Genomic DNA, 27588 nt, shown 5'->3' on the forward strand with positions numbered 1-27588 from the left:
AAAAGATCTATGGGGTCATCCAAGAGCATATGGATGTGTCCATGTGCTCTTGGGAATGATTTTGGAAGGACAGGCAGTCCTGGGAAGGTTCACCACTGATTCATGTTTTCTTCATTTTTGGGTTATGGCTCCTTTTGTGGTTCACTGGAGTCCTGCAGCCTTGGAAACAGCTTTGCAACACTTTCCAGACTGACAGATGTGAATGATTTTGCTTTTCATCTATTCTTGAATTTCTTTAGACATCGCCTTTTTAGGTCTTTTAGCCTACTTCGTGTTGTCAGACAGGGGCTTTACAGATCATCATGACTTTGAAAGGGAATCATTTGTATTTTTGATTAGTAGTCAGTAGTTTTGGTTAGCTTTTATCTGTCAAATGAAATCATTTCCATTTCCATTTTATATTTACTCCCTTAACCTTTTATGTGTAAATTTGTTTGAAGAATTAAAACATTTAAGTGTAACCAAAAACAGGAAATTTGTAATTTAGTAAATACTTATTTACAGCACTGTAGTAACTCCCTATTAGTGCAATTTTTAAAAAATTATAAACTATCCTTTTACTACGTAGATAACATTTCCTACATTTGAAAGCTGAATATTGCTCTTATACATATTCCTCATATTAATGTTGCAGGCATCCTTTAATTTTACAGCACTCTGTATCTCTTGGCATTCTGATATAAATCCAGGTCAACAGGTAAATATAACTTCTAATCAGCTAATGTAATAGAAATATAACTTCTATAACTTCTTTCATCTTAAAGAACTCCACTGTCAAAAACATCAATGTGTCAACATTATTTCATAAACCAATTAACTTTTGTCATGTTTGTATTAGGTGGTTATTAATAGACACTGAGGATTATTTAAACATACAGTGGAGGCCATCAGTGATCTTCATCTTCATTTTACAAATTGGCAGAGTGAAGATGAATCTATGTTCAAATTTTTGTATTTTCGAGTTTAATCTGAAAGCCTTTATCTATTACTTTTTACAGGTGAAATAATCTGTCAGCAAACCATATTTACATACTTACTATTATGAATAATAAATGCTCCACCTTTAAAAATAATTGTTTGAGGGTAGCTTTGAGACGTAAAAAGGCAAAAGAGGAAAATGCCAACAAATTTGTATGGCTTTACGACATCTGCTGCCTCTGCGCTATCCATTATTTTCTTGAATTGACTTATCTAACAAATAATAATATACATATCAACTCTGTGTTGTGTGTCTTGTTGGACTTTGATATTTTTTTTGTTTTACTTTATTTATTCTTCACTGTATAAAATAAACACGTTTGTGTAAACAGAACTGGCAAAAGTGTTTCACTCAGGAAGATTAATACTGCTCTAAGTTTCTTGTATAATTGCTCTTCAGTTTCTGGATAAATAATCTTCCTCTCCTCCATCTACTTCAATTAAGATTTTAACTGATCACCTTTTCACAGAATGGCCATAAAAAAATACTGATAACCTTATATATAAAGCCCTACTGTAGGCAACAGCAGAAAGTTGTTGACTAGTATCATTAAAACATTTATTTTCTATGGCTAGATTCCTTTTTATTTGATTCCTTTTCTCCCCTAAACAGGTTTCATCTCTCTCTGCTCTATGTGCAACGGTCTAACAAATCTACTTTATGCTTACAGTAAAAAGACACATTTCAATGCAACTAAAGCTGCTGTAATGCGAATAAAAAACTCCAAGATTTACATTTATGTGGAACTTGTATCCAATGCAGACAGATTTTATGTGCATTCTTACTAGGGAATATAAGGATTAGACACCAACATAAATAAAAATCCTTCCTTTTAAAATCTGTTGGGTCTCTGGAGATTCCTAAATCTCTAAACACTCTTCACATTGCTCTCCTTCTTTTCGATTATTTTGAGGCCCGATCTCTTGCACAGCCACCTTTACATCCCATGAGAATGAGGGGCCCTTCCTCTAACCCCGGCCAAGTCAGATTTGTTCCCTTTCTGACAGTCCCTCATCAATCTTTTTGACAAAGTGCCTCCCAGACATGGCCTGATAATTAAGACACAGAGCAGAGAAGGGGGGCACTCTGTCATCCCACCAGGAACTGTCAGCGCGCCTCAAAGAGGGCCTCCCTGTTTGCTTCATTCATCTGCGGATTTGTCTGCCAGTCCCTGGGTGCTTTTACTTCCAAAAGAGGATATTTGAATGAAAAGGGGATTGTTAAAAAATATTAAGTGAAACTTGGAGAAAACTAGAGCCGTGAAAGTGAAGTCTGCTGCCCTCTGTTGGCAAGTTAATAAAAGTTTTGTAAGAACCTTACTTTTCCTGATTTATAAGTCTTGAGCAGTTTAGCCTGTACTGCAAAAACACAAAATCTTACCAAGTATTTGGGGGTGAGTTTATAGTGCAAATATCCAATTTGAAATAAGACAAAAATAACACGCACATATCTCTTCAGCCAGGATCTTGTTTTAAGTAAATAATTTCTCAATATTGACGAAAAAAGTATTAGTTCTACTGGCAGATTATTTCACTTATACCAGGAGAAAAAATGTCTTGTCATAAGTGAAATAATCTTCCAGTGTAACTAGCACTTTAAAAATAAAATAAAATCTATATAAAGGAATCATTTAATTAAAACAAGGTCCTATATCTTGCCGAAAAGTTAGTTGTAAGTTAGTTTTCTCTTATTTCAAGTTTAGTAAAATATTTGCTCTAGAAACCCGACCAAAAATAACACAAAAGATTTTTGTGTTTTTTCAGTGTACTGTGAAGGTATAAATGCAACTGCAGGAGTATTTCAAAAATCTTATACAAATGTTGTTACATTTTAGCTAAAAAGTATTTAAAGACTAAAATATTGACTAATTTTAGTAAATGTGTAAAAACACAGACTAAGAACTTTAGATTTAATCTGCAGGTTAAAATAATATATGTAATTTCAAAGGGCCACATCCATTCAGTTAAACAGTTTTAAATCTTCTGCAGATGCTTTCATTTCAATTTCTAACCAGCATAATGAGATACGACCTTTGGTGTCAGGGAGTCACTTTTCATAAGATGTATGGTCGCCCCACGGTTAAGCTCACATCAGAAAAACACATTAACAACACAGTGACACAATCTGATTTTTCCACTCCGACCTTATGTGAAAACTCCCTGAGGACAGAATAGGAAGGACCATTATTGACTTTCCTCAAAATATGCAGGATATCTCATATCAAACACTATTTTTTTTAAGATTATTGAAGGTCAACAAGTTCAGAATTTAAAGAAAAACCTAATTTAAAAAAAGTATGAGATCCTGAGCTTAGCAGGACCAATTATCTTGTAAAACAACCTTAATTTCACTCATTGATCCAGTCAGATAAGCTATTTAAAGAAAAGTAAAAATTTATGAGGTAGTAATTTCAACTTTAAAATATTTTTTAGATTTCACACTTTGTTTTTGCTCTAAGATTTTTCTTGGTCAAAGTTTGAGAAACACCATCACACCTTACAGATGAGATCACATCTCTTAGCCAGTTTGATCCACTAACAAAAAAAAAAAGCAAGAGGGCCTTGGTTATGAACTTTTTTGTCTGTGAAGGCGTGTTCTACAACATGCAATGTGTACAAATGTGTTACTGTTTGTATTGTACAGGTGAGCTTCTGAATTGAATTGTTAATAGCTTGTCAAACTCAGGTAGGAGCAGAAAACTTTTAATCTTAGCCAGTTTTTTCAATATTTTAAGTCTAAAGGCCTTTATGAAATTCACCTAAAAATGTTAGAGGTGGCATAACTGTACTACTTTAGCGTTGGTGAGAATCTCACTGCGATCCATGCCACACCACAGCAACAAACTAAATTGACAAAACTTGAACCAAATGCATGAATGAGTTTGGCTTTAAATTGCCTGTCAGAGCTGACTGGCTGAACAGAATATAAAAAGTGCAAAATGGACAGGGACAGCTGTTTAATCATCTGACATCATGCAGTTTCTTTCATTTTTTAAATTTGTTTTACAGATTGGTTGCGAGTTAAAAGAAAATCCGTCTTAACTTTACACATTTTGGGTTTAAGTTGCTCAGAAAAGCAAGCAGTTGCTCAGGGGATCAGAAAAACTAATGGGGAAGTCCCCATTAGTTTTTCTGATCCCCTTTTAAATTGGTCAATTTTATAAAACACTTATCAAAGTTTCCCTTGTTTCAGTTAAATAGCAAATTAAGAAACATATCAATATTTGCTAATATATTTTCCACTACAGATACTGAGAAAGGCCTCAAAATAATCTACAACTTGTAATGCCGACAAGCATTTTTTTAATCTTTTGCTAGTTTTAGTCATTGATCATGTTTATTAAAAATATTTCAAAACGAGATTTAATAATTTACAGACTTTAGTTAAAAGTTTACCGAGATCTGCTTTTGCATTCTGCACAGAGTTCAGCAGCGACATCCAGCTAAAAACATATTTACTAATCAGATGGTAATAAGAGACCAGAAATGTTGTTCAAACCACATGTATTTTAGAGCAGAGAGGCATCAACAACAGTTGCACTGGTCAATCACAAAAAAACACTTTTAGTGATACTCGGAGCCGTGCAAAAACAAAACAAAACAAAAAACTCAAAATTGAAAGTTAGTATCTTTTGACTGGAGATCGGCAAGTTGCAGTTCTATCATCTCAGTAGTTCACAGAATCTCAACAAGTCTGACTATAAAGAAATAAAGCATGTGCAGTTCTGGCTTCAATTAAAAAGGTTTCTGCAACCTTCCGCCAATCACACTAAAACCTGCTCTTACTTTTACTTCTTTTCAACAGCATCTAATTTATGTTGCGCTTAAAAACAGGATAATTTCTATAAATTAAGTGGACCATTTAAAATATAATCTCTCTTCTAAACTGCAACTAATTTTTCCTCAATGAGGACATTCATACAGCAGCAGCAAACTGCATAAACAGCATTGTACCACAATAGTTTCACAAAATCAGAAGCAAAATACAGCAAAAAGACATCGACATCAAAAGCTCTGTGGTTATCATCCTAAAATGAAAAATAAATTAGGTAAAATGAGTTCCTTTAAGATATGTCAACCCACACATTTTGCACTGAAAAGGACAAAACGTTATTGCACTCAAATATTTCACAAAAGGGTTTTCACTCAGAGTTGCTTGGACAGTTTTAACAAGCAAAAGATTTCAATGACACAAACCTTCCTGTACAATAAAGACAGAAATTATAAACCCAGAATGATCACCAACACCAGGATAATATTTCTGAAAAATACTCATAAAATAGTGTACTTGTATATGCAACAAAGATAAAATAAACACAAAGATTGTCCAGATTTTAATTGCCTTTAGAAAAAGGCAATTAAAAACAGTTTGGCCAAAGACAAAGTTAGTTGCTGCAGACGGTAGTTTGACTTTCTGAGCTGAACTTAAGTGAAAATCAGCTCTTTGCTTCAGGAGGACAACGCAAACACGAGAATAGTCACACAAAGATGATTTCCTTTTGTTGATGAAGGCTGAACATAACAAAAATAAGTTTTTCTGCTGCTGTCATGGTGTTGATGTCACTTCAGAGCTTACTGAGTCAAACAGAAACAAACTTGTTCAGCTGTGTCACAAACTGAACCCTTTGTCTTTACAGGTAACTAACTCATAACTTTATTAATGCTATGATGTTCCGACATTGTTTTGTACTTAAAATAAATTTAGGAAGTCAACATAAGGGTTAAAAAATGGCACATGGTCCAAATATTTTCTTTTTACCAGTGTCTCGAATCTACCAGCTCTGGTCGCAGGCTCAGTTTTTTCAGTGTCTCATAGCCAACCACAATGACGATGGCAGTGGGTGCTGATGAAATGATGCGGGCTGACAGTCCTTTGGTCAGTCCCCAGCAGCCCTCTTCTCTGATCAGCTCCCTGAACGTTTGAATGACTGAGGTCCTCCCTTCCACCTGAACACACACGATCAATCAGGAAACGCTTTTTATGAGGGAATTGCTTTCATTTTTCATTTTTGTGATGGAAGAGCTGCTGGTTTACTTGCGTCAATATTTTTTCAATGCAACTGTATCTGTGTGGCTGAATGAACCACTGTGTGAAACCAAAATCACAGTATTCCCGTTTTCCCTAAATCAAGGTTTGCTTTGCATCACAATACAAAACATATATGTCTGGTTTTTACTTCAGTTACCAACCAAAGTTTTTACAGGGACAAACTATGTTATTTTATAAGTTATAGAACATGCTTTCATAATTGAAACTAAAATTGCTGCGTCTGCAATTCCAGCCACTGTCCACACAAGAACGACAAAATAGATGAAGACAGACAAATGATCAGTAACAGCTACCTGTACTCTGGCTCTGACCACATCCATCGGGTTGGTGACAGTCGAGGCAGTTGCAGCAGCTAAAGGTCCAGCAATGGCCTGAAGGACCAGGTGGGGGCAGTCACTGGGAGCCAGTATGGAGAGTTGCTCTGTTGAACATTGCAAATAGACAGTTTATCAAATAAAAACTGACCCAAAGCTATTAGACACAGCTACCACTCTTCTGAAGCCCTGACAATGGAGACAGCATAAAGTTGAACATCTCTTTAGAGGTTTCTGAAAAGCCCTGATCAGCAAAAATATATAGAAAGTATAAATGCTTACCGGCATAAAAGTGATAGAAAGGCCACCAGACGGCACTGTTTGGGATGTAAGTGAGTAACGAAGCCACATATCCCCTGTAGAAGCCCCTGCACCCATCCGCAGCAAAAATCTGAGACACAATGTTCCTGGTTTGCCTGAAAAACCTGGCTGGCTTCTTGTTCTCCGAGTTGGAACTGAGCCGGAAACGTGTGAGGTGCTCCCCTTGGCCCTGCATCATCAGCTGCTGGGACACAACATCTATGGGCACAGTGATGCTTTGAGCGACCAGGGAGGCAGAGCCCCCGGCCACCACCGACTTGACGGTATTGGCCTCAGAGTACTGGGAGACGTACTTCCTCACCAGTTCGTAGGTAGTTATGTACGCCTGGCCTGAGACGATTGTGAAGGTGTTCACCATAAAGCCGCGGTACAGGCCTCGGACGCCCTCCGCCCGAAGGATCTTGAAGAAGGCATCAAAGCTCCCGCTGTAGAGAGATTTTCCCTTCTGCACCTGCAATCGGGTGCGGATCAGTGTAGCCGGGTAGACAGTGACCCGAATGGCCATTGTCATAAATATCCCAAAAGAGTAGAATTTCCTTTTATCGAGGTCCTCCCACTCGATGATTTGGATATTCCCTTTCTGCTGCATCCTGCCAGCTGTGGTTCCCCCCTCATTAGACTGTAGCTGCCTGACAGCGGGGAAAACAAAAAACAAGAGTGGGCCAGAATCTATTTAAATATACCACCCAACTACAATTCAATAAGGATTTAACAGTTGTTTAAAGATGTAGCAGACAAGTATGATGTCCAAAAGCCAGATGAGATTCTGTGGCCCAACATTTTCCCCATCAAATCTGACTGAGCTGGAGATATTTTTTAAAGCAGATTGGGGAATAATTTTACACTTAAAAAATATTTGCAAGCTATAAATATTTCTAAAGAAATATTGAAATAGAAATAGCCTTTATTGTCCTGTAAGTGGGGAAATTCTATTCTTTGTCCACTTTAACATTCTTCAAAAAAAGCATTCAAGGGGCTGCATACATATGCATGCCACAATATTTAGCTTATTATTTGTAAATAAAGACAAAATCTAGGCATTGTTTACCTTGATAATATTCCATTGACCAGTTTAATAAAATACACTGAAAATTGTGGGTTGAAATGCACAACAATTAAAAGACTTCAGTAAGTATGAATACTTTAGTAAAGAGCAGTGGGTTGTAGTACTCACAGCCTAACATTTATGTTTCATCCAGCATGAAACAATGGCCTGCTAAAATAATCTAATAAGCATGAAACGCAGTTATCTGTGGCTTCATTTGGAAACAAATGCATCACTTATCTATGACACAGTACCAAAGGTCAAGACTGGCTAAAGCAAACTTTGTAAAGGTAATGAAACAAACGGCTCTGGCCAACAACACACAGAGTCGCGCTATTTTTATAACACTGTTTCAATAAAAGCCTGTTCTGAGAAGTCCACAGTAAATATGACCATCTGGGATTCGGGCTGACCCCGGACTCCAAAGGACACAGCGTTCTCAAACCGGGAACGGACCTGACTGTTTTTTATCCAGTGACAATAGTTACATATAGTTAAAGGGAGTTCAACAACCAGGAATCAACGACTCTTCTTACAAATTGCAGCTTTTTACCCGACAGATGTGTCCGTGTGTGTTCGCTGAAACTAAGCTAACTCTGAGGTACAAACTGTTAGCATCACTGAAAATAAACACTAGGAAATACTTACCTCACCGGACAGACCTTCTTTGACTTTTAAGACATACTCTGACAATAAATAAGACTAGAAATTACAGGTTTAGAGGGTAACAGAACTCACTAAAGTCGCTAAATAGAGTTAACCTCTTTCCTTTGCTGTTACAGCTCTTCCTGCTTTCATTCAAACGCCATGCTACCCAATCAACCAATCACGTCCAAGCTTCTTCTTCGTTGGTATTCCACTGTTACGTAGGTTTTTTGTTTTTTTTGACGCACTACCTCCGCCGTCTGGTTTTACTTACATGTTCTCATGTCCTATTGTCCTCTTGTAACATGGATGATTTATCTGAAAACATATTCTGGGTGTTTTGTAATTTTTCTTGATATTATATTACTAGATTCAATAACACATTTAAGAATTTTAAATGTGTTATTTTAACACAATAAAAACCTTTATTGTTTGTATTTATAGACCTGATTTTGACTTGCAGTCACCTGCCCAATTACATTTGGGCTTTAGTCTTTTAGCATTGTCACTCAAATGGAATGTTATTTATTTATTATTTTTGTGTGTGTACATCTAAATTTTTTTATCTATACCTGCTAAACCTTTAAATGTTGCACTGAAAGGTTACAGCACCTGCTTGGGAACATTTTTAATACAAAAAATGGCATTTATTCACTTTTCTTTCCTGTGTGTGTAAACTCTGTTTTTAGAGACTTCCATTATCAATTCCTTCCTCTAAAATGTGTGATAAACAACAGCAGTCTGAGACAAAATACGTCCACAAAAGCTAAATCTTAAGTTGAAAAAAATCTTGAAACCAGCCCAGTTATGACATCCCTGGCAGAGGAGATAAACCATTTTTATTTTCTCTCACCTTGTATTTTACCTCTCTTTTGGAAAACAAATGCATAACGTATGGGATACAGCTCGCTAAAAGTCAGCAGAATTCATTGAGGAACAATGAATGATGGGGAAAAATGGATGCAGCAACTTTGTTTATATCTGTTTATTGGCAGAATGTTTTCTGTTTGGTTTTTTTTCTGCATCACAGATCATTTAAATTGCCTTTCAATCATTTCTCTTTGAAAATGTATAAAAAGTGGAGTCCTCTGTAACAAAGTGATTTGTATTTTTTTTTTTATTGCTCCAGTCAGCCCTGAGTTTACCATATATAATTTAGTAAGAATTCAACACTGATCAGAATTCCTTCCTGCAAAACCTGGCTACACTACGTTTTGATTTCTTTCTTTTTTTTAGCTTTTTGTGATAACATGGATCCCTCCAGTGACACAGCCTTGATTTCAGTTGGCACACTAGTTAGTTGTGATGTACTCTACAGTCAGTTCCATAGGTGAACAAAGCAACTACAACTCCCCATTTTGTTCATTTTATTGAGGAGATAATGATGATAAGAGTTCCCCAGGTTATGTCTAAAAAAAAAAAAAAATTTGTTGGGTTTGTTTCACCAGGGCCATCGGCAGTCCCAGCATCAATGGCTCAGGGACATGGAGGTACAGGAGCTGCTGCTGAGGGCACTGGAGGCAACAGATGGCAGTATTCAGGCTGCCCTCAGGCTCATATTTGCTGGAGGTCTCCAGGCTCAAAACACATACCCTACTGACACAACCCACAGTACAGGCAAGAGCAGAATTGCATGGTGAAGATGTCTAAATGCCAACAAATAATGAGGAAATTACATTTTTCACCATGTGGTTGTTGCACCAGGGCACCATTCAATTTTGATTAATGAGCAGAACAGTTAAAACAAAGCTCCTCAGGTCTTAGAAACAGATTTTGTTGTTTTCAGTGATTATTAATGTGACAAGTTATAAGAAAAGATGCAGGCAATGTAATCCCCCAATATGTACACTAGATGGCAATGTAGTTGTTCACCAAAACAAACATGTCAGTATTATCTCTTTCTTGTTTTTTCTGTCCCAGATTTAAATTTGCGTTCTTGACGTACCCTCTGCTGAAGCGTTTGGTGATGAATTTTTTTAATCATAGCTTTGTTCCTCATATTTCAAAGAGGACATTGTGATTAGCCAGCCTGGGACATAAAAGCTGCACAGATATACTGATAGCTTTATTACCATCCGCTGAGATGTAACTCTCATTGTTAGAACACTGTAACCATTAGCTGAACCCTCTTTTTTTTCAAACCCCCTCCCAGCCTTATTACAGACAGATACATTTGCTTTGTCTCGTTGTCTCCCATTAGGGTATTTTAGGGGAAGACACACTACGTCTGCCCCCCACTCTCATGACTTTCCACAGCCCACCATCCTCCATCTACAGTAATTGCCCTGCTTAGTTTTATTGCTGCATCTGTGAATGTGACAGCTCAATCAGTGGATTGGCCTTTCATGAACACGGCACCCAAACAGCGCTTTGTGTCCGTCTGTCCTTGTTACCATTTTATAGTAGGCACCTGCGGGCAATTTCCACCTCAAACTGCCTTCAAGGGTGTTTTAAAAAAACAAGATATTTCTATTGTGCTGAAGTAAAAAGTGTCACTGCTTCAATAAAGGTATTAGAGAATAAAAAGAACGCCAGCTTTCAAGCAAATTAAAAAGGAGACAGATGTGGTTTCTCTGTGAGACACTGGCATTTAAACTAAGCAGATACAATATAGACCTGCTTTCTAACACTTCAGCGGCTGTTAAGCTTTGAAAGCAGATGCATCATTAAATCCAATGTATATCCAGGGTAGTATATCACTTACATGCTTTTCAGTACACTGGCTGACTCTTTCTAAGCAGAGCCTTCACAATGTGGACAATTTTCTGAGCCAAATTACATTGCAAAGTTGTCTTGGAGATCCGTAAATGGTGCACCGAACACTGTCATGGATGTGATTGTTAAGATGCTTTGACACACTGCATCAAGGTCCATTTTGTTTCTGACTGAAAGACTGCAGCTGATTGCGTGTAATCTTATAGATACGGATCAACATCACAGAGGCTCTTTTCACTTGCTTCTTTTGCTAATCATCTGAATATGAACATCTTGACTAACTCCAAAAACATTTAATTAGTGTGTTCAACTAAACTGGTGCACAAAGAAAATGTCTTAGTGTGGCAGTTTTACACAGTTGCAATAGGATGAAATATGTTAACATTCAAATGTTAATAATTTTGTAAGGCTAAATTCACACATAAATATAGAGGACTTGTATAGAGTTTTGTCACACTTTTACATTGAACAGCATCTTTTAAATGTGTTTTGCCTTTCCTCTGCACCGACTTTTGATTATAGAAGTTTTCAATAATTCTGAGGAGACAATAATTGAGAGTTAGAATTGTCCACCATGTTCTTGTCAGTTCTAGGATATTGTAAGAATGATCCATCCATCCATCTTCTTCCGCTTATCCGAGGTCGGGTCGCGGGGGTAGCAGCTTCAGAAGGGAGGCCCAGACTTCCCTCTCCCCAGCCACTTCTTCTAGCTCCTCCGGGGGAATCCCGAGGCGTTCCCAGGCCAGCCGAGAGACATAGTCCCTCCAGCGTGTCCTGGGTCTTCCCCGGGGCCTCCTCCCGGTGGGACGTGCCCGGAACACCTCACCAGGGAGGCGTCCAGGAGGCATCCTGACCAGATGCCCAAGCCACCTCAACTGGCTCCTCTCGATGTGAAGGAGCAGCGGCTCTACTCTGAGTCCCTCCCGGATGACTGAGCTTCTCACCCTATCTCTAAGGGAGAGCCCAGCCACCCTACGGAGAAAACCCATTTCGGCCGCTTGTATCCGCGATCTCGTTCTTTCGGTCATGACCCAAAGTTCATGACCATAGATGAGGGTGGGAACGTAGATCGACCGGTAAATCGAGAGCTTCGCTTTTTGGCTCAGCTCTCTCTTCACCACGACGGACCGGTACAGCGCCCGCTTGACAGCAGACGCTGCGCCAATCCGCCCGTCGATCTCCCGCTCCCTTCTTCCCCCATTCGTGAACAAGATCCCGAGATACTTAAACTCCTCCACTTGGGGCAGGACACCCCCCCTGACCCGGAGAAGGCACTCTACCCTTTTCCGGCTCAAGACCATGGCCTCGGATTTGGAGGCACTGATCCCCATCCCGGCCGCTTCACACTCGGCTGCGAACCGATCCAGCGAGAGCTGCAGATCACGATCTGATGAAGCCAAAAGGACCACATCGTCTGCGAAAAGCAGAGATGAGATCCTAAGGCCACCAAATCGGATCCCCTCAACACCTTGGCTGCGCCTAGAAATTCTGTCCATGAAAGTGATGAACAGAATCGGTGACAAAGGGCAGCCCTGGCGGAGTCCAACTCTCACCGGAAACGAGCCCGACTTACTGCCGGCAATGCGGACCAGACTCTGACACCGGTCATACAGGGACCTGACAGCCCGTATCAAAGGGCCCGGTACCCCATACTCCCGGAGAACCCCCCACAGGGCTCCCCGAGGGACACGGTCGAACGCCTTCTCCAAGTCCACAAAACACATGTAGACTGGTTGGGCGAACTCCCATGCACCCTCCAGGACCCTGCTGAGGGTGTAGAGCTGGTCCAGTGTTCCACGACCAGGACGAAAACCACACTGCTCTTCCTGAATCCGAGGTTCGACTATCCGACGGACCCTCCTCTCCAGGACCCCTGAATAGACCTTGCCAGGGAGGCTTAAGAGTGTGACCCCTCTATAATTGGAGCACACCCTCCGGTCCCCCTTTTTTAACAGGGGGACCACCACCCCAGTCTGCCAATCCAGGGGAACTGCCCCCGATGTCCATGCGATATTGCAGAGTCGCGTCAACCAACACAACCCTACAACATCCAGAGCCTTAAGGAACTCCGGGCGGATCTCATCCACCCCCGGGGCCTTGCCACCGAGGAGCTTTTTAACCACCTCGGCGACCTCGCCCCCAGAGATTGGAGAGCCCAACCCAGAGTCCCCAGGCTCTGCTTCCTCAGTGGAAGGCATGTTGGTGGGATTGAGGAGGTCTTCGAAGTACTCTGCCCACCGGCCCACAACGTCCCGAGTAGAGGTCAGCAGCACACCATCCCCACTATAAACAGTGTTGGTGCTGCACCGCTTCCCCCCCCTGAGACGCCGGATGGTGGACCAGAATCGCCTCGAAACCGTGCGGAAGTCTTTCTCCATGGCCTCTCCAAACTCCTCCCACGCCCGAGTTTTTGCCTCAGCAACCGCCCGAGCCGCATGCCGCTTCGCCCGCCGGTACCCATCAGCTGCTTCCGGAGTCCCACAGGCCAAAAAGGCTCGATAGGACTCCTTCTTCAGCCTGACGGCATCCCTCACCGGAGGTGTCCACCAACGGGTTCGAGGGTTGCCGCCGCGACAGGCACCGACAACCTTGCGGCCACAGCTCCGATCGACCGCCTCGACAATGGAGGCACGGAACACGGTCCACTCAGACTCCATGTCCCCCACCTCCCCCGGGACGTGTTCGAAGTTTTGCCGGAGATGGGAGTTAAAGCTCCGTCTCACAGGGGATTCCGCCAGACGTTCCCAGCAGACCCTCACAACACGTTTGGGCCTGCCAGGTCTGACCGGCTTTCGCCCCCACCACCGGAGCCAACTCACCACCAGGTAGTGGTCAGTGGACAGCTCTGCACCTCTCTTCACCCGAGTGTCCAAGACATATGGCCGCAGATCCGATGAAACGATGACAAAGTCGATCATCGAACTGCGGCCTAGGGTGTCCTGGTGCCAAGTGCACATATGGACACCCTTATGCTTGAACATGGTGTTCGTTATGGACAATCCATGGCGAGCACAGAAGTCCAGCAACAGAACACCGCTCGAGTTCAGGTCGGGTGGGCCGTTCCTCCCAACCACGCCCCTCCAGGTCTCACTGTCGTTGTCCACGTGAGCGTTGAAGTCCCCCAGCAGAACAAGGGAGTCCCCAGGAGGAGCACTCTCCAGTACCCCCTCTAAGGACTCCAAAAAGGGTGGGTAATCTGAACTGTCGTTCGGCCCGTAAGCACAAACGACAGTTAGAACCCGTCCCCCCACCCGTAGGCGGAGGGATGCTACCCTCTCGTTCACCGGGGTAAACCCCAACGTACAGGCGCCGAGATGGGGAGCAACAAGTATGCCCACTCCTGCCCGACGTCTCTCTCCCTGGGCAACTCCAGAGTGGAAGTATGTCCAGCCCCTCTCAAGGAGACTGGTTCCAGAACCAGAGCCATGCGTCGAGGTGAGACCGACTATTTCTAGCCGGAACCTCTCGACCTCACGCACTAGCTCCGGCTCCTTACCCCACCAGAGAGGTGACATTCCACGTCCCAAGAGCCAGTTTCTGCAACCGAGGATCGGACCGCCAGGGTCCCCTCCCTTGGCCGCCACCCATCACACAGTGCACCCGACCCCTTTGGCCCCTCCCACGGGTGGTGGGCCCATGGGAGGGGGGGCCCATGTTTCCTCTTCGGGCTGAGCCCGGCCGGGCTCCATGGGTAAAAGCCCGGCCACCAGACGCTCGCCATCATGCCCCCCCTCCAGGCCTGGCTCCAGAGTGGGGCCCCGGTGACCCGCGTCCGGGCGAGGGAACACCAAGTCCAAGGTTTTCCTTCATCATTGGGGTCTTCGGGCTGCACTTTGTCTGGTCCCTCACCTAGGACCTGTCTGCCTTGGGTGACCCTACCAGGGGCATGAAGCCCCAGACAGCATAGCTCCTAGGATCATTGGGGCACTCAAACCCCTCCACCACGATAAGGTGGCAGCCCATGGAGGAGTGTAAGAATGATAGATACGTAATTTTGAAAGACCACTTGTGGGCAGAGGCAGAAAACAGCATAAACAAGAAGCATCCCTTATGAATCAATCCCGGTGTTTTGAACTAGGCCCAATTCTGCTCAATTACTCCCATGGCACCTGGGATTTTTAGATAATGAGCAAGGGTCCTGCACTCTGTCATTACTGGCAATATATCGGGCCAGAGGAAATAATCAGCGCCAGGCGTGTTGAAATTGTGAGGAAGCTTGTTTAATCAAGCCTCCACAGACATGCAGAACAATACAGACACTCTTCTATGCAGATGAAATCCTCAAACATCTCAAAGCAGGAGGAAAGGCTCGGGTTAGCATAATGGCCTCTGTACGCTTTTGTCTCTCTGAAAGAAGGCAACTCACTCTCTGAAAGAAGGCAACTCACGTGATGTAAGGTCTGTTACCTGAGATTGCTTTCCACTGGGTATGACTGAACAGAATATGAAATGCGGTTCCGTTAGATACAAGGCTGTTTTGTATCCTCATCGCCCACTCATTGCTTTCAAGCCATGCTTCTTATTCTTTCTGCCTCTTTTTCAACACTTACTTTGTCCACAAAGCTTCTTTGATGCATTTTATCCCAGGTACTTTAACCCTTTGATGGAGTTTCTCTGGAAGAGAAAAAAGCTGCAGCAGAATGGAGAGCAAAGATTGTACTTCAAAGTAGGCGAGTTAAGTCTGAAATATCATCTCTAGATTTTGTTTTAACTGAAGTTGATGATTTAATTTAGTATTGTGAAATTCGTGGCAAAACCTAAAATTACAGTTTCTACTTCCATTGAGTTTTGAAGTTTGCTCTTCTTTTTTTTTTAAATTTGTTATTTTAATTTTTTTTACCATTTTTAAGTTTTGCTTTGCTTAAACAGACAGAAAATTAAAATTTTATATTGTACACAGTCAAATTAACAAAAGAATTCTGGGGTTATTGTGAGAGCCAACTTTGAGGTTTGTGCAGCACAGGTTTCTGCCAACAATCACAGAACTCGAGATGCTTTCATCAGCCCCCTGCGTGTGCTCCTTCCGCATGTCAGCCAGCTGCGTTCTGGCCAAAATGTGTTGGTAAAAACTGCTTTACCGTCACAATGCAGTGGTTCCAAAAGCAATCACAGAGAAGAAGGCAAGGGATTTAACTGTTTAAGCTGCCTTCAGCTGTAATGAGCGCTAAACTGCCAGCCTTTAGGTGAACAGTGGGGCTATGTTTGGTGACAAATGAATGTATTGAAAATACTGCTGCTGCATTTCTAAAGAAAACTGGATATTTTGTTTTAGCATTGTTGTAGACTGGGAAATTCATAAGCAAAACTTAAAAGCCTTGTCGCACTACTACTCAGCATCTCAGCATTTAACACTACTCGGTTAGTGAATGTATTTTTTTTTTTACCGGAATCTATTATGCTTACTTGAAGAGGATTCATAAGAAGAATAAATAACACACAATCTATTGACCAATTGGAAGACTTCTGAAGGCATTTATAAGTTTGGGGTACTGTGAAAAAAACATTTTCTTTCCTCTCAGTTACACACTATTTTGCCTTAGTCTAAAACATTAAAACCAAATAGAAGACTTGTTTGAAATGTGACAATTTGTGAAACAGATCACAACAGGAACAAACATTTGCAAAGCACTGGATATATTGCAAAACCTGGCAGCAACAAGGATCAATAAACAACAAGTGGTTGAATACTGGTGCTGGAGTCTGTCCTTGAATCAAACAGTAGTTCATCTTCCCTAAATATTGAGAGGGTTCACCATGGTAACCAGTGCTGGTCGGGATACTGGAGGAGGCTTTTTCCTCACAAAATAATGATGTTTTCTTCTGATGTTGGTGTGTGAGGGTGCAGACAGGAAAAACACAATATTATAGCACACGTTAAACTCATAAACCCAACTTTATTTATTTTGCACCATGATGCCTCTACGTCCCCATTTAATACATTCAGTATATACATTTGGCCATGAGGGACTTTACAGAGATGCGTTACACTAGTGCATACATACGTGGCACGAAAATGTACACAAGGAAAACTCAGACATGCCACGTTACCACGATAAAGCAATAACACAAGAGAAGACCCAGGGCGAGTCGATGGCTGATGTATGCAGCCACACACGCGCATTCACACACCCAGTTCATGGCTTTATGCATGCACAACAGCTTTTCAACACACACACACATAACCTTTAAGACACTTCCGATGGAGAGAGGGGCTCTTTAAGGTTTCCATAATAGAAATACAAGGATGTTAAGAATGTCTCTGCTGACTGCAGCACATTCTTTCCCCTCGTCACAACTCCCTTCCCTCCGACTCCCTTGCACTCTTCCACTACAAGTCTAGTTTCCTTTTTCCCAAAGCTAAGGCCTCTCAGCAGGCAGTGCTGCCATCATACATGGGCTCTTTCCTTTAGTAGAGTAGTACTCATCAGCAGCAGGAACTTAATAAAGAGCCACTTCTATCATAATCATATCTGCTAACCCCTGAACATTCGCGACAAAAAAAGACACGATACATAGTTTATTTTAAAATTAGCTTTCTATCAGATATCTTCTCTCAAGAGAACACAGGTCCACAATGACAACATACTATTCCTCATTAAAGCACAAAGAGACACCCTCAGAATGCAACGTCTGTCTGCCCACTTCCTACGCCTCTAACCAGGTCACTCTTCCGATTACGTCTCCTCCTCCTCCTGCCGGACCTATTGTACCATCATAAGCTTTTCACTGAGGCACAAACTCCACCCAGTTTCCCCTTTTAATTACTGCAGTTTACAGTTGCATAGCACACAGCAAGAGTAATGGTGAAAGCCAAAATGTATTTCACTTTTAAAATAAATAGTTTCAGATATCTTGTGTCATTTCCAGCCTAAACCATTTTGCTGTTACGTACTCATTAAAGCACTATACAGTATTTGAAAAATGAGTATTAGACTGCATTTATGATGTCACGCTTTAACAGATCAAGTGGATTTTAATCCATTTCATCAGTCATAAGAATGATTATTGGTTTGGGACAAAGTAGAAAGATTGAACCGAAATCCTAACAGTGCTGCTTTGTGGTGCTAAAAAGATACAGAATAAAAAGAAAAAAAATCACCTTAAATGCTTCTTAGAATTTAGAGGTGAAAGAAAGAGCTAACATCCAGAAAAGTTTGAGCACAAGCAGTAATAAGGTCTCAGCAGGGCTAGACTGAATGTGAACACATTCTCTTAAGCATTCAAACAGTGTGCAGATGGACATCTGAAGGTTTTAATGCAAAGTGGTAGCATGATCGGCTGAAGGAAGGTGTTCAAATGGTTCGGACAGGCAGGGCTGTGATTGATGTGTCGGCCGGGTGGGTGGGTGAGTGCTTGACAACCTTGTTGGACATGTGTCTCAGAGGCAAGCGTGTACTTAGCTGAACAAGACAACAAAAAAAAAAGCAAAGTTCCTAAAAACCCCAAGATTTCATCAGAACAAGGAGGGTGAGCAGGTTGAAGCAGAAAAAACATCGGTAATAATTACCCAGAATAAATAACAGTCACAGAACAATCGCTGAAAGCAGGATTGGGAAATTAGCTGATCTAAGCTGACTTATTTGACCCCATGCATTATAAGGCATTAAGCAAACATTTGTTACTGACATCACATAGTATTTATAACAGTGACGATACATACAGTTCCTGATCTGAAACAAAAAGGCTTGTTCTTATAATTCTGATCATTTTTATAAAGAAAGAAAAAAATATGTTCCTAAAACCAATGACACAGTTTTAAGGTGATTGGGAATGTCACAGGGAGAGCAGATCGATGTCTACAATCCTGTTGTACCTATTGATCTGCAGATGGGGGAATGAAATTGATTTTTTGAGGTAGACAATGCAGGCATATTTCATTCTCCCCCATGCAAAGCCATTCCACGCAGGGGAAGGGGGGATAATTTGGTCCATTTGGACAGGCTCCAGTCTCTAGCCTTGGCCAATTTTACTGTGTCAGTTTAGTTGACCCATCCATCATGCTTTTCCTGCCTGTCTCACCATCGTGGTACTTACATTGTCACTGGCGTGATACATCCACTCAGTGATGGATAGCAGACAACATGCACTACGACAACATAGAGATATCAGTCTGCTCAGCTCACAGGCCTGTTGTTTACCCGCAGCTGGAGATTCATACCCGGTCACGTTATTCAATATCTGGGTTGTTGCGCAAGGTCTGCGTGAAAATATTGTGCAACAGGCATCATAAATGTTGTCACCCTTGTTTTCTCTTCAAGTCCCCTTTGAAATAAAACTAAAGCAACAACAGTGCCTATCCAAATGAGATGCTCAAACAGCTGGAACAGGTACAATAGTTTAGGAGAAAAGACTGACTCTAGTGACCAATGATGTGTTGTACCTCTCTTTTCTTTGAGTGTTAAGTGCTACGAGCTCTCAGCTCAACAATTACTGAAATGACGCTCATCAGATAATCAGTCTCCAATGCGATATGAGTACGTCTGCATAAATAAAACACAACAAAGTAATAAAAACATCTGGAATATTGAGTCTGTTTGTATGAGATAGTATGAAAGTGGCCTTCGAAACCCGTTTGGAATCCGTCAGCCAGTGAGGTGAGTCAGAATCAGCAGTTTCGAATGCTGATGTTCATAATCCCGTAATTTCAGCCCAGACGGAAGGGAAGCGCAGAGGCATGAGGACGGGCCCAGTGAGTCCTGCGTTGGGTTGGACGCCTGCCACATGCCCCACAGCACTATAGTGTCCTGATGCCTACGGGGTACAGCAGGGACATGTGTTCAGCCCCCTTAATGGGCAGCTTGCGGCTTGAGTAGAAGTGTATGATCTCAGGTACGCTGTCGAAGGGGCCACTGTTCTGGCCCAGGATGTACTTGTTCTCCTTGGTCCGTGACAGTTTCATGTGCATGAAGCCCTGGCTGCTCCTGGACACAGACAAGGGAACAAAAAACACACACATATCGTTAGCAAGTACACAACAGAACATCTTTTAGACTGCCCAGCACTGAGATTAGAAATAAATCACATACATTCAGGCTTAAAACATTAATGAGATAAGGATGGAAAGAATAGAGCTCTCTGTGGAACATCTCTTCCTGATTGGCACCTGCTTCTGTTTTTATATCCAAAACATAACAATGCTCTAAAAGCCGGATTACCTCTGATAAGGTCAAGGCCACCTGGGGCGCAGACTAAAAGGGAAGGTTGCTTAAGGTCCCTAGAATTCAAGCAACACATAAAGATTGGGCTGATGAACCCCCTGGATAAATCACTTAAGCTACAGCAATAAAAGCACAGCAAATTAAAAGTCCCCAGTGTGCCAGGAGCTTTGGATCAATACATTTTACAGTGTGCCAGTAATCTGCTCCCTAAAAATAGAACGTTTTTTGAGCAGCGTGGGAGGTGTTAAGTAATGCAACACTAGGCTTTAGTGAAGTAAAATACAGAAATGTTTCCTATATGCAGCAAAAATATGCATTAGGAGAATTTGTCCTTGCACAACACTTCTGCATAAAATCTCTTTCAATCATCGGATGCTTCTAACAAATTAAGCTCAAACATATTGTAGCACATAGTGACATTTGTTTAACATGATCTGAAATGGGGGTTTCTTCACCATACTTAACTTCCGCCTGATCTACTCCATGTTTTTTCTTCTTATTGGAAATGTAAGCTCTGGATTTTAACAAAACAATGGGAGAAAAATACAGCATTTGTATTAGGGGAAATAAATGACAGAAAAAGGAATAAGAGTTATGATAATTCATAAAGCAATCAAATAAGCAAACTATAGATGCAAGGATTGGCAGATTTTTTATTTTTTCATGCTTATGTAGATTTAGAAAATGCTTCAGTCGTGTCATACGTTTTCAACTTTTAAATTAATTCTCCAACACCCTTTTTTCTACTTGTAGGTTTTTAAACAAAAGAAACACAATTTGTTATGCATGTTTTAAATTTTGCTAAACAGACCATTTAAAATGTATTTATTGTGAATGTGATATATTTTTATTGAAGGATATCAAACTTTTGGAATGTCACTGTTTTACTGTAAGATTACAGACCAGGCATGCTTAAGGTGCCTTAAACATGCCTTATAATAGTAGATATATGGTGTATTTATGAAGAAAAAAGGAATGGGCGATTGATTTATATGAGCATCAAACAGGCACATATTTCTGTTTTTGGGTTTATAAATACAAAACGCAGCTGTCAAGCCTGGTGATAAGATTTATAACCACTTTCCTTTTTTTATTTAATCAAGACACAACATTCTTACTTGTAACCACTCACCAATATATCCTGCTATATTTACATACGTATTCACATAGTGTTATCTGTGACAAACAGGAGCACAGAAAAGGCTTTAGGCACCTTGTATGCAAGTCTGTACTTTACAAATCATGTAATTGCATGATAGAGCTGGCGGTAGTTCTCCCTTCCTACATGCTAATAAACAAACCAGGGAAAAAATATACAGAGTTCAATTAAAGGACAACCATTAAGAATGAATAAAGAAGAATATATAAATACAGATTTAAATGAATAAGCGCAGTTCTAGTTTTAGGAATTTGCTTGCTGTAAAGAGATTACAGAGAATACATCAAGATTCAAGTTTCTTTTCATGGAGACTGAATGGGGGGTATATTTCAAATCTACAAAGCATTTCAAAGCAAGTCAGAAATGCAAGATTGCTAAGCTACAAACTGAAGTAAACAGAACTATGAGACTGCTCCATTACTGCCCCTCTGGCTCCCATTTCAGAGCACAATCATTAAGTTCATCACAGTTTGAAGAGAATGGGACAAATGCTTCCCCTAATGCATTTCTTTCCAGTTTCATGATTCTGCAAACACTTATTTAAGAAAAAAAAAAATGCTCTGTAAAATGCGTTTGATGAATCTTCAGCATGAACACTGCGCTGGTAGGAGGGTGTTAGGTTACTCAGAACCACACTTAAAAAGGCAAACACATCAATAGCAGCATTTTTAGATTCCCAGCTGGTTTCCCAATTGGAGTTCAGAGCTCCTTATCACGTTACGGTCCAGCAGAGACAGAAACCAGGACACAGCAGTGTTGTTGATAAAATGAATGTGGGGCTGTTTTTAGAGCTGACAGGCCTTTGTAGCGTTATCATATTCCTGTGTTTGTGGACCCTCTATTTGTGTAATCAGGATGAATCTCACCAGGGAGGTCTGCTGTCGTGTTTATTGAGGTTTATGACTTTGATTTGAACCGAGCGGCACTCATAGCAGGAACAGCCTGACAGCTTATCTCCACCTCCAGCATATTGGATTGCTTTGTGAATGATGCTCTCTGCATTATGAATCCACAGCAGCTGAAACTGAGAAGTCATCAGCCAAAATGATGATGACCCCGTGTGACTTTTATTCAGGCATCAGATATTGTCTGCCTATTATTTCAAATGTGGACAAATTATAAAATAACTGGGATGATCCATGCCAAGCTATTAGTCACTAATATTATTTAATAACAACTTAGCACCGGATGTTTTCATTACAGGTATCTCAACAAATGACATTAAATTTAACAAGTAAAACTCATTATTTAGTTTTATTATACACAAAGTGACAAAGTGCTGATCTATTCATTTTAAACATTATGGCTTACATCCAATGAAAAAAAAAACAGTCAACCCAGATTTTCAGAAAATTAGAACATTGCATAATGCAGAAATGCCAGTGTACTAAAAATTATGTCTATGTGCCATACTGTATATGCAATCAAAACCTATTCAGGTCTCCTTTTTAATAAAATTTTGCAACAATATGGCATGGAATGGAGGCGACTAGTCAGTTTCACTGTTGATGTGTTAAGAAAGGCCAAATTGCTTTAATAGTGACCTTCAGTTTGTCTGCATTGCTGCATCTGATGCTTTTTTTCCTCTTAAATTGTCTTTTAGGTTTTGGTCAGGCGAGTTTGGTGGTCACCCATGTACAAAGATACCAAAGTACTGGTACTTTTGGCATTGGAGGCACGTGCTGCTAGAAAATGAAATCAGTATCTCCTTTAAGCTGTTAATTTAAAAAACGTTTGCCGTCAAGAGTACAGTTCTCCCTCTTGTTTGTGCATCTTTTTCTAACATATTTTTCTTCCACTATACTTGGCACAGCACTAAGAGACTGGTATTTACTGGATGGAGTTTAGGTTAAATGGTCTCTCTAATTCCCTAAAGGTCCTAATGAAAATGTATGGATGAACTTTTTCTTACCACTCAACTTTCCATTAATATATTTGGATCCAGCACTCTAAACACAGTTTTTGTATCAGTGACATTTTGTGCCTAACAGTCCTTATGGACGGTGTCAGTGATTGTTGGACTAATGTGGCAAAGAGAATACTGACATAATGCATCTTTTCTATATTCTATACATACACATATGCAAGTTTTTTGTTACCAGCTGAATTTAGCTTTTCTACGTCTGTAAGCTGACATCAAACTGAATCAACTGGAAACATTTGATTCTCTAACAACTTCTCCACTTAGACAGCTGAGACAAGCTGCACAAATCTGTTTTATGATGTGAAAAATGGGACAATGGTGCGCTCTGAAAACCTGTGAGGGGTTTAAAAATGTTTCAAACATGCCAAAGGAAGAAAAGATGGGGATATGGTATAGGGAAGGTGAGCAGAAAAAAGGGTAGAGTACTTTTAAAAAAAGAGAAAAAAGATTTCTGTTTAGACCAAATAGCTGAATAGGCAAGAGGTCTTGGCGAAGCCTGTCCTTATCAATAATGCAATGCACATTTGTGCCACCTCATGGCCTCATACATTTTTCAGTGACCTCAGACATGGAGGCTCTTCACCTTGGGTTTCCGCTCATTTTCTGTGGCAGCAGGAGCATGTGTGAGGAGGCTGAACCTGGAGCCACCTTTGCCTGTAAGGGTGGTGGCACCTGTCACTCCATCGAGTCAGATCTGTCTCTGGGTTTCACATGATTGAAGTCAAGGTCACAACAAGCTTCCCTGTGAAACCCAGGAGCTCAAATACTGTACAGTACAGTATAAAGTCACACAGTAGTCACACTGAACTTTTCCACATTTTGTCACATTACAAGCACAAACTTTAATGTGCTTTCACTGGATTTTATGTGTAAACCAAACACACACAGTACAACATGGGTGAAGCAGAACAAATATAAAATTTGAAAAAGTGTGGTGTATCTTTATATTCATCTACTTTCCCTCTCATATGCCTAAAGAAACTATGGTGCAGCCAATTGCTTTCAGAAGATTAGTTAATAGAATCAAACAGTGTGAACGTTATTCTCAATATATATTCAGCAGCTCTATGAAGACCTCAAAAGTTTGCTAGAGAATATTAGTGAACAAATATGTTAATAGAGAAAACAAAATACATCAAACAAGTCTGTGATAAAAAGGCGGTGAAGTATAAATAGGGTGTGTTGAAAAAACAATATTACAAGCACTGCTAGTACCAACACACTCTCCTGGTTTAAGCAATTCACCTGTATAATTACAGGATAAAGACCAGAGAATCAGCTGTAAGGCTGTGAGAAAGCCCTACAGCTGATGTGGCATGAATAGAAGTACATGCCACACAGATAAACAAAAAACGTGTCATTTCATTTTTATGTCACAATCATGTACTTTATTGTTTTGGTCCATCACATAAATTTCCAATAAAAAAACACTGAAGTTTGTTGATTTTACCTGACCAAATGTAAGAAAATGTCATAGGATGTGAATACTTTTTACAACTTGCTGAAATGAACTGAAGTGAGCTTTTCTTACTGCCTGGTTGTAATTGGTCTGGGGAAAACAACAACCACACATTGCCACATATTTGTCAGTAAATCCTATAATCTTGCAATCTGATATTGCATTTGCGGCTGTAAAACCCAGAGCATTAGCTCATCTGTATTTCATTCTTATGGTGCAAAGGGGAGAATGGATTCTTGGTAGCTTCATAATTATTACTAAAAGAAAAAGCTTTATCGAAACTGAATGAATGTCTGTTCTTTCTGTGTCTTAGCTTTAGTGGATTTATATGGATTTATACCCATATTATTAGCAGACTTTAAACCCCAATCTTTAGGTAAGACAATCAGTAAGTCTAGATCCTACCATTAGCAGTTCTGTATTAATACATGGATAAAATGTAAGGGGAAAACTCAGAGTGTTACTGTCCATCGAGATTTTGGAGACAGTGAGAACAGTACTTGGACTTAGTCTCAAACACACTAAATCCATGAGAAAATTAAAACTTTGTAAAAATAGCAATATACTTTAGGGGAATGAAACAAGATGTATGTCAGCGTTTAAGTTATAAAGAACACAAATCCTTTTGTAAAACATGTTGAGGCAGTGTTATGGCAATGAATGGTTTCCAACAGGACAGGATATTAAGGAGTGATGCAAAGTAATTTTCTGAGAGTGCAGAAACACATCAACCCTAAGAATATTGAGAACTTTACAATCTGAATGTAATTCCAAAACTGTGAATATTTATTTTCTTGGAAAATAAAAAGGTCAAAATCCTTATTTTACCTGTTTTTCCATATATATTTTCCCATAAGTATTCAGTTCATTAAGCCTGCTGAATGACAGGGTTCATCTACATTTTATAAAGTAACACAGCCACACTTTTCCAAGCTCAAATATTCAAAGATCTCATTCCTTTCTTTGTACATTTCTGAAATAGAAATACAAGTTCACCTAATTTCCTGCTGAGAGTTTTCCTCCGGTCAGGCTTTATAAATGGAGCCAAGATAAAAAAAAAGACAGAAGAAGAGGGATTAAAGGAAGATCCATTTCTCCCTACAACGCCTAATTGTATGTACCATTACATATGTTTGGATCTTTCAGCTTGTTCTCCAGCTAGACATGCTCAGAAAGGCAGCAAATCTGTGTTTTAGGAGTCTGTTCATCTTTTTATCAGTAGTTATAGAAGGAAAACAAACAGCCACTGAAGCAAAAGCAGATGATCATTCAGTGCAACAGAACGTAACCCAGATAGCAACAGTGGCATGTAAAAAAAACTACATAAGCATCGATGCTGTTTATGTTTATTTTTGAAAGCTTTGGAGGGTAAAAGTTTCAGGATATGTTTCCATGTCTGTTTGTCCTTATTAGCTTATAGAGAGAAACCAAAAGTGACTTCTCTGCAGGGCTTTGACACAGAGATAACCTCTCCCCAAGAAAAAATTTGTGTCTAAGCTAATTAAAGAGGCTCCTTTTAACCCCCAGCAGGATGCATCAAAGAGTAGGGGGTAACCAATGATAGGGTAACCGGTAACCAAGCTGTGGGCATTGGGCAAGTCAGCAAATTAGGGAGAAGATGCTGTGAAATGAAGGAAACAAAGGTGATGTGGAGGACAGACTAGGACCAGGAGGTACAGCAGGTGGAAGAAAGAGGTTTGAAGGGTGAAATTATTTCCATCCAAAAAGTAAGAATCATCAACACAACAGACCACAGGTATACAACTTGTTGGTGATGTCCTCTCAGCCACCAGCTGTTTTTAACAGATGGTTGTTCACAATGAGCCAGGTCCTGCTGGAGGTTGCTTCCTTTCAAAAGGAGGCATTCTTGGGACACACGATATTGGAAAAACATGGAGTTGCTATACTATTGCTCAATGTTGCAATTAGGATTGTGTTTTTTAGTAACCTAAGTTTGCCTTTTAAAACTCTTTGATCACTCCAATGCTACCACTGACCTTAGCCACTAAGGTCTATATCAGACCTAGGCACAAAGGGCATTCCAATGGCCAAATATTCAATATGTTGCACCTGAATTAATGCAGCTGTTCAAATAAAGCATCCCTTTGTGAATGTAAAATGGTTCACTATTAGGTATTGCTCTACTTTCCAATTTCATTTCATACTTACTCTTATAGCAAGAGATTGTAGGTTGTAATAGATGCGATAAATTAAATTAATGTAGATATAATGTTCCATCCTTTTAAAACCACTAGGCTATATATATTTGAAACCACAACATTTCTTTAAAAGACATGGGCATCTGGCTCTATAGATGTTCTGAATAGCAGTGGACAACAGGAAATCTCTAATTATACATGAACAAAATATTAATTGCACAAACACAACCAAATAGATTGTTATATATATATATATATATATATATATATATACTGTATGTGTGTGTTTGTGTGTGTTATTTTCTAATTGGAAATCAATTGGACATGTTTTTCTTCTAAAGTGCATTGACTGAATGTGTAGTCTAGTAAGTACATGTTACTGGTATCAGATTTATTTGAATGTCTTCAGTTTACAAATCACAAGCTAGACTGATCTTTAAACTGGAAGTACTGTTTAGAGTTTGCTATTTGGTGGAGAAATGTGTTGTTCTTACTTAAGGGAGAGGGAGTAGTCGTTTTTGCTGGTCTCGCTGTTTCTAACCAGGTAGCTGGCCTCCTTGCACATCCTGAGCAGAGACTCTGCATCCGTTCGGCTGATGGCTCCGTGGTACCAACTGCATCCAACAGCAGGGAAGAAGGATGAGCAAAAATATGGCAAGGT

The 27588-nt window shown here is 40.4% G+C and overlaps 2 protein-coding genes across 5 annotated transcripts in view; both read right to left on the reverse strand.

Moving 5' to 3' along the window:
- Positions 1-4465: 4465 nt before the first annotated feature.
- Positions 4466-8548, reverse strand: slc25a44b (solute carrier family 25 member 44b). Its single transcript, XM_028014821.1, has 4 exons — positions 8357-8548; positions 6625-7292; positions 6322-6449; positions 4466-5925 (listed from the first exon to the last, which is right to left on the reverse strand). The coding sequence occupies exons 2-4, from the start codon at positions 7250-7252 to the stop codon at positions 5734-5736; spliced, it is 948 nt and encodes a 315-aa protein (XP_027870622.1). The 5' UTR covers positions 7253-7292; positions 8357-8548; the 3' UTR covers positions 4466-5733.
- Positions 8549-16942: 8394 nt separating this feature from the next.
- shf (Src homology 2 domain containing F) overlaps positions 16943-27588 on the reverse strand; it is a 102534-nt gene continuing 91888 nt past the window's right edge. For all 4 annotated transcript variants that reach the window (XM_028014427.1, XM_028014425.1, XM_028014428.1 and 1 more), the window contains 2 exons: positions 27422-27541; positions 16943-19989 (listed from right to left, as the gene is read on the reverse strand). In XM_028014427.1, the coding sequence (XP_027870228.1) occupies positions 19803-19989; positions 27422-27541 (307 nt within the window). In that variant the 3' untranslated portion in view covers positions 16943-19802. The remainder of the gene's footprint in view (positions 19990-27421; positions 27542-27588) is intronic.

The sequence above is a fragment of the Xiphophorus couchianus genome, chromosome 4 (genome assembly GCF_001444195.1).
Source record: "Xiphophorus couchianus chromosome 4, X_couchianus-1.0, whole genome shotgun sequence".
NCBI lineage: Eukaryota > Metazoa > Chordata > Actinopteri > Cyprinodontiformes > Poeciliidae > Xiphophorus > Xiphophorus couchianus.